The 8,113-nt window shown below is 42.7% G+C and overlaps 1 protein-coding gene across 1 annotated transcript in view; it reads left to right on the forward strand.

Moving 5' to 3' along the window:
- LOC123507003 (mucin-5AC-like) overlaps positions 1 to 6,987 on the forward strand; it is a 74,166-nt gene extending 67,179 nt beyond the window's left edge. The window contains exons 6-8 of the mRNA XM_045259498.1: positions 514 to 2,567; positions 6,415 to 6,645; positions 6,907 to 6,987. Coding sequence (XP_045115433.1) covers positions 514 to 2,567; positions 6,415 to 6,645; positions 6,907 to 6,987 — 2,366 coding nt within the window. The remainder of the gene's footprint in view (positions 1 to 513; positions 2,568 to 6,414; positions 6,646 to 6,906) is intronic.
- Positions 6,988 to 8,113: the final 1,126 nt, after the last annotated feature.

The following is an 8,113-nucleotide window of genomic DNA, read 5'->3' on the forward strand; positions in this document are numbered from 1 at the left end:
CAACAACAACAACAACAACAACAACAACAACAACAACAACACAGCAGCAGCAGCAGCAGCAGCAGCAGCAGCAGCAGCAGCAGCAGCAGCAGCAACAACAACAACAACAACAACAACAACAACAACAACAACAACAACAACAACAACAACAACAATTACAACCTCAGCAACAACAAAAGGCACAAGCACCTCAGCAGCAGCAGCACTTACAGAAGCAGCAACACCATCATCACCACCACCAACAGCAGCACCACCAACAGCAATCCAAGGACTCAGTAGGAACACAAAGCTCACCTGCAAGTGGCCAGAATGTGACATCACAACACATTCCTAAATACCAAATTAGTCACTCTCAGGTACAGCATCAACAACAGAAGCAGCAACAGCAACTTCAGCCACAACTACAACAGCAGCAGCAGCATCAACAGCAACAACATCAACAGCAGCAGCATCACCACCAGCAACAGCATCCACAGCATGTAGGACACCACAGGACACAGTCACATGCCACAGCAGGGCACAACCAGTCTCTTATCAACCAAACAGCACTACATAAACACCAACAGCAACCTCAAACACAGCAGATGACCTCACAACAGCCAAGGCAGCAGAACTCAGTGGTACAGCAACAACCACAGCAAGTAACAGATCATTCGTTGCTTTCTCACAATAGCAACCTTGCCCCAGGGATCACAGGAGTGGTAGAGGAGGTGAATACTGTTCTGGGAGACAAGGGAACTTCTAGTCAGATAATGCAGACACCACAACAGTCAGGGATGGGAGTCTCGATCCCCTACCATCCTCCTGTCGTCACTGCCCCAAGTTACATGCAGCCCCCAACGTATGACTACAACACATACTGCCGGAAGGGTCCCAACTCTCCCAGATCTGATGGACGGCATCAGTGTTATGGCTACACAGGGAAGCATCACCATTACCAGCATGGAGAGATTCTGGCTTTAGATCCTAACATGATAACAGATCCCAGACTGACCCATAATGCCCCGATGTTGATGTCCAGCCCCTTCCTTGAAACACCAGAGGAACCAACCCCAATGCGTCCAGAGCCGTCATCAGAGCATGTTCGATCCTTTTCTGTGAGTCATCTTGTCAGCCACTCGAGTGAGCCACGTAAGGCATCAGTCAGTGGCCAGAAGGATAATGTTGCCACCACTCAGTCTGAAGAGAAGGCCAAGGAACTGCCACGAAGCAAGCCTGGCACCAGGAAGTCTGAAAGCAAGTCTCGGACCAATGCTGGTAACAAGAACAGCTCTCAGTCCGAGTCACATTCTCGACGTAGGAGTCCTGCACGAGGGTCCCAACAGAGCAACAGTGCTTCAGTGTCTGGTGAAATGTGGGGTAATAGTAATAGTAACAAGTCTTCCTCAGCTCACAAGCAAGGCCATAACTATTCAACTGAGGCTCTTCTTAGCTCTCAGAATTATAGTCGGGCCACACACCGCTCACCTGCCAATCAGAACTACACCATAATGACCCCGAATCAAATGTATCAGAGCAATTATTCTTCACAGCAGATGAAGAATTATGTCCCTAACACATCTTTTGGCTATACAAGTCATGACAGAAGTGGACAAAGCAGCTGTAACACAGATTACAATTTCCAACTCCACACCCAAGCTTCAGGTTCCCTAACCTATGGCAGCAATATGGCATACATGCCTACAGGATATCCATACCAGAACCTACCCTCATCATCTTCCTCAATGCTTTCTGGGGACATCATGGCTGCACCACACCCCACAGGGCCTTATCCCCGCTTTCATGATTTCCCAGCTGACCAGAGCAATTTTCCTCCAAATCCAACCTTCCCTCTGGCTCTTGACCCCCAGGATGTGTGTAGTGGAGGGAGCCTGATGGGGGCGACCAGTGGGGCTATGGCCACCCGTCCTCCCACTGACATGCAGTTGGCCCCAACATCCTCTGTGTCCTCCTCTGTAGCTTACTCAAGGTCCAGTTCCAATCGTAGTAGTGGCAATGGAGGCACCACCACCAGCATCAGTACCAGCAATAACCATGTCGGGAGCAACAACAGCAGTGGCAACAGCAAGAGGTCACGTTATGGAGACACCAACATGGTCGGGGGAAGCATGGGAGGTGCAGCCAACCTACTTGAAGGAGGAGCACTCACTCATATATCTCTTCATTCTTTCACACCACCTTGTGATGACCCATCTCTTGTGCACTCCAACCTCTTCCCAGGCACAGCTCATCGTCATCAAGGGAACTTCCTTCTGGGCACAGACAACCTCATGCCCATCAACACACCACAGTACCCGAGCAGCAGTGCCAGTAGTATTGGCACCAATAGTGGAGGATCTGGGGCTGCAACGCAGTTGGGAGTTGGGAGTGTAACTGGAGTACCAGGGGGTCGGTCTGGGTCTTCTGTGGTCCTCCCACCTGGTGCACCACCTGGTCCTGTTCCCTTTAGTCCTATCCGAATGGTGGACCGCCAGCAGGTGAACATGGCTCCTCCTGTTGCTGCACACTTCTCCTCATCACTCTCCAACTTCAACTTGACTAGCATCATTCCAGAGATTGATGGAAAGGTAAAAAATATTAAAAACAATTGTCATGCTTATGAACCACTTGTGGAATGAAGTGGGTAATGCTTTTGTTTATGTATTAATCAAGTACAGTAATACTCCACTTAACGAACGTTCATATAACGAATTTCTGGTTTAATGTACTATATAAAGTTAGACCAAAAAGTCTGCATAACGTACAACCACATCCGTTTTAGTGAATTTTCTGGGTTTGAATTTCCCGGGTGAAGGACTGAACGCGGAAGCTTCGCTGTGATTGTCTGGCTCCCCGCCTGTCTCTAGTGCTCCTGGAGCTGGATACAAGATTCTTTAACAACCTCAGAGCAACCTCCTGCTGCGAAATGGCTTCCATGAACGCTTGGAGGGATGGTGACGAGGTTGCTCTGAGGTTGCTGGGAACACCACCTCTCGAGGTGGTGTTACTGTCTTATATATGCATATATGTTCACAAAACAACATTTCTATTAGCTTTTTACAAACGTTGCCCCCAAGAAAGGATTGTTTTGTAATGCATAAAGTGAAATCTTACATGGAATACCAAAAAATAAAGCAGAGATGATGAGATCAGCCACAGACGGCAGAGACTCCGGCGACTTGGCCGCTTTTAGCTTGGCGTGTTGTCTTTCACCACGATATTAAATTTGTTTTCACTCCTCTATTGCCTGCTATAGTGGATATCATATCTTAGTATTCATATACACTCATGCCATGAGGATAACCTGGATTCCATGGCACTGAGTGATAGTGAATTACTAATGAAATACTGCGGTATTTCATTAGTAATTCACTATCACTCAGTGCCACAGAGTTCAGGTTATCCTCATGGCATGAACGTATATGAATACTAAGATATGATATCCATTATAGCAGGCAATAGAGGAGTGAAAGCAAATTTAATATCGTGGTGAAAGACAACACGCCAAGCTTAAAAGGTCACAAGAAGAAGAAGAAGCGGTCAAGTCGCCGGAGTCTCTGCCGTCTGTAGCCGATCTCATCATCTCTGCTTTATTTTTTGGTATTTCATGTAAGATTTCACTTTATGCACTACAAAACAATCCTTTCTTGGGGGCAAGGTTTGTAAAAAGCTAATAGAAATATATATATATATATATATATATATATATATATATATATATATATATATATATATATATATATATATATACAGTAAAGTCCCGGGTTACGTCGGTCTCGAGTTACGTCAAACTCGTAGTTACATCAGTCCACTATAAGGCAATTTAAGATTAAAAAAATAAAAAATTTATAAATCGTAAAGTGCGGGATTTATTGTTATTGTTGGTGGTTGCCCGCCACACTGCCCGCCTCACGCTTGAATACAATAACACCCTGCCTCACTTCCACCACACCGTCGCCCCTGGCAAGAGTGTTATCCTACTTCTGCGTTTACTGACTCAAGTTCTTAGTATCTTGCTCAATGGAACTAAAGAGAAAACTTCTTAGTGACAGCAGTGATGCTAAGAAAAGGAAAACCATTATGCTACAAAGAAAAAAGAGGACATAATTAAAAACATGAGAAGGGAGGCAGCAGCTGTGTGTGAGGGAAGAAGAAAATGGGAAGCCCGTTACCATGACAACGGAGAGGTTGACGACCTTGAGGGCTCGCACACCGATCACAACAATAACAACTCCAGAGCCTTCGCCTGGGCCACACGACACTCGCAGCTGACTTGCACCGTCTGCGCCTGTCTGCTGATCCCTATTGCCCTTTCCTATTGCATTTCTTGCCCCTCTGGCCACGCTTCTACTCCCACCGCACTGCACTACGCTCCCAGCTGTCTACCCTGGGCGTCACAACATTCGACCTGCCCACCCTTCTGGCGGCCTCAGGCGTCCACCCCTCTCTGCAACCTGCAGTCCTTCGCATTCGTGGCCCTAATCAACAACAAAAACAAGCTTGTGTTTCATATTCCTACATACTTGTAAATAATATAACAATATAACCTTTAACTTACCTGAATGACCATAAACAATGATTGGTTGAAAACTCCATAATATGCTTTGAAAATGTACGGAAACTCGAGTTACGTACAAAATCGACTTACGTCATGTTTCAGGATCGTAACTCTGACGTAAACCGAGACCTTACTGTATATATATATATATATATATATATATATATATATATATATATATATATATATATATATATATATATATATATATATATATATATATATATATACAGTAAGGTCCCGAGTTACGTCAGAGTTACGTTCCTGAAACATGACGTAAATCGATTTTGTACGTAACTTGAGTTTTTGTACTTTCAAAGCATATTATTGAATTTTCAACCAATAATTTTTTATGGTTATTCAGGTAAGTAATAGGTTATATTGTTATATTGGTATATTATTTACAACTATGTAGGAATATATTGATTAGGGCCGTGAACGCGAAGGACTGCAGGTTGCCGAGAGGGGCGGCCTGAGGCCGCCAGGAGGGTGGGCAGGTCGAATGTTGTGACGCCCAGGGCAGACAGCTGGGAGCTTTGTGGAGTGCGGTTGGAGTAGAAGCGTTATATAAGTAAAAGGTTATATTGTTATATTATTTACAAGTATGTAGGAATATGAAACACAAGCTTGTTTTTGTTGTTGATTAGGGCCGAGAACGCGAAGGACTGCATGTTGCCAGAGGGGTGGACGCCTGAGGCTGCCAGGAGGATGGGCAGGTCGAATGTTGTGACCCCCAGGGCGGACAGCTGGGATCGTAGTGCAGTGCGGTGGGAGTAGAAGTGTGGGCAGCGGGGCAGGAAATGCAATAGGAAAGGGCAATAGGGATCAGCAGACAAGCGCAGACGGTGCAAGTGAGCTGCGAGTGTCGTGTGGCCCAGGCAACGGCTCCGGAGTTGTTATTGTTGTTATAGGTGCGTGAGCCCTCAAGGTCGTCAACCTCCACGTTGTCATGGTAACGGGCTTCCCATTTTCTTCTTCACTCCCTTACACACACCTGCTGCCTCCCTTCTCATGTCTTTTAATTATGTCCTCTTTTTCTTGTAGCGTAATGGTTTTCCTTTTCTTAGTATCACTGCTATCACTCAGGAGTTTTCTTTTTGGTGCCATTGAGCAAGATACTAAGATAGTCAGCAAACGCAGATGTAGGAACACTCTTGCCAGGGGCGACGGTGTGGTGGAACTGAGGTACGTAGAGTGTTATTGTATTCAAGCATGAGGTGGGCAGTGTGGTGGATAACCACTAATGACGCCTGGCGGCCAACAATAACAATAAACCTCGCGCTTACGATTTATAAATTTTCAATTTTTAAATCTTAAATTGCCTTATAGTGGACTGACGTAAGTGCGAGTTTGACGTAACTCGAGATCGACGTAACCTGGGACCTACTGTGTATATATATATATATATATATATATATATATATATATATATATATATATATATATATATATATATATATTTTTTTTTTATTTATTTTTTTTTTTTTTTTAACCCATGTGGTATGATGGGGACCAGCCCAGAATGCATCCCCCCTATTTCTATTATTTCCTATGGGAAAATTACGTCCGCTTAACGAATTTCTGTTCTACGAACAGGTTTGACACCTATCCTGTTCGTTAAGCAGAGTATTACTGTACTGCAACAGGTAAAACTTTGATTTAACGTATTATTGTTGATATATGCATTTGATTTATAAACTGCTAATTTCCTCAGATTTTAATTTTCATTATATCTTTGAAAAAGTGACCAAGGTAGTTGAATACCAAAAATCTTGATTTCCATATACATATGTATATGATGTTACATCTTATTTCAAATACTTGATTGAATGCATATGAATTTTGGAAGGTTTTATCTGTTCTTTCTTGTGTTGCAGAGTGGAGAGAGCAACACAGGCATGGGATCCACTTCCTCACGCAGTGTCGCAAACAATGAGGTGCTGAGTGCTGCATCCTTGTCTAGCCAGGCCCGCCTTGCTCCCATGCCATCCTCCCTCCTGCCCCCAGCTGAATCACTCAAAAGTCTTCCCTCTGATGCCAACAGGCTACCTCCAGCAGTGCTCAACAACTCCATGAACAACATTTTCACTCACACACCTCACCACCAGGTGTGTTCCCTCACATGCCTTGTGATTCATAGCATTTAATGTTAAAGTAGTATGTTTTGGTTGATAATGAGAGATGGTATATATTAGACATTGATATTCAAGAATCAAAATTAGTTCCTCTTTTTTTATCGTCAAAATTGTCAAAAAACTGTCATTCTAATGACCTTTTAGACTAACGCTAATTATTGAAGAAAGATAGATAATCAAGTTATTAACTTTAATGTGACTCCAATTTTTATCAATTTTTTTATTTTTTAACAGATGGGTCTCGGTCTGAATTCCTCATTGCCTCTTCCTCCCACTACCTTCTCTGGCATCAATTTTCCTACTCCAGATCATTGAGCAGGATACAACGGATACCTCCTCCTACTGTGATGTAAAGTAAATGCAATAAATATCTCTAAAATATTTGTTTGTATGAACTCATGAACACTATTTATTGATTTTGTGTAATCTTGTATATGGTCTCCATCTTCATTCTTCATAACTATCATTCATGCAGTGAAAGAAATACAGTGGAGACTCAATACTTGAACGTATAAATAGTCAAACTTTTCAATAGTCGAATGCAAAAGTTAGACTTAATACTCAAAAATACCTGCTAGTCGAATGTGGCTGTAAACAAAGGGTCTCATCCCTCATGCTGCCCCACGTGCCCTATCAAGCCACTGCCAGTTCATCTCTGCGGCTATAAAAATAACATTGTCCTGCGCTTTCTCTCTCGTTATCTTTCTATTTAGAAGCTTACAACGGCAACAAAGAGGCTTGCTAGTGGTGAGAATAAGCCTAAAAGAAAGAATGTTATGACGACCATCGAGAGGAAAAAGGAGATTATTGATAAATACAAGAAAGGAGGAAGAATAACTGCCCTTGTAGCTGTCTACAGTAGCCACAATACTGAAGATGAAGGTCATTAAGGGAGCTGATGTGGCGATTGGTGTGTAAAAGCAATTTAAGTGACCTGCAGCAGTGGAAGAAATGGAAAAATCTTTGAATGTGTGGATAAAATGAAAGGCATAAGGCTGATGATAGGACATAATTTGTGTGAAGGCTAAGCTGCTGCATTTGGATCTTATTTCTGATACTACCTCTGACTCCACTGATGATTTTTTCCCCACCTTTCTCCCCTTCTTTTCTGCATTATCCATCACCTGCCTTCACTTACAGTAAGTACAAATCAATATCATAAAAATATTTATTTTGGAATTTTTTTTAACTTAGGTTTGGCAATGGTTAGAATGAATTACCTGATTTATAGGTATCAATAGTCAAACTTTTTAATACTCAAACAGCCATTTGGGAGAAATTAAGTTCGAGTATTGAGTCTCCACTGCACTTCAGTGGGTGAAAGGAAACAAAGGACATTTTGTGATTTAAATTTTTTTTTTTTTTTTTTTTTAGTTCAGTATTGAATGTGAGAAGTTTATATTGAGCATCTGCATTATTACAGGATAAGAGATTGTGTTTT

The sequence above is a fragment of the Portunus trituberculatus genome, chromosome 21 (assembly GCF_017591435.1).
Source record: "Portunus trituberculatus isolate SZX2019 chromosome 21, ASM1759143v1, whole genome shotgun sequence".
Classification (NCBI taxonomy): domain Eukaryota; kingdom Metazoa; phylum Arthropoda; class Malacostraca; order Decapoda; family Portunidae; genus Portunus; species Portunus trituberculatus.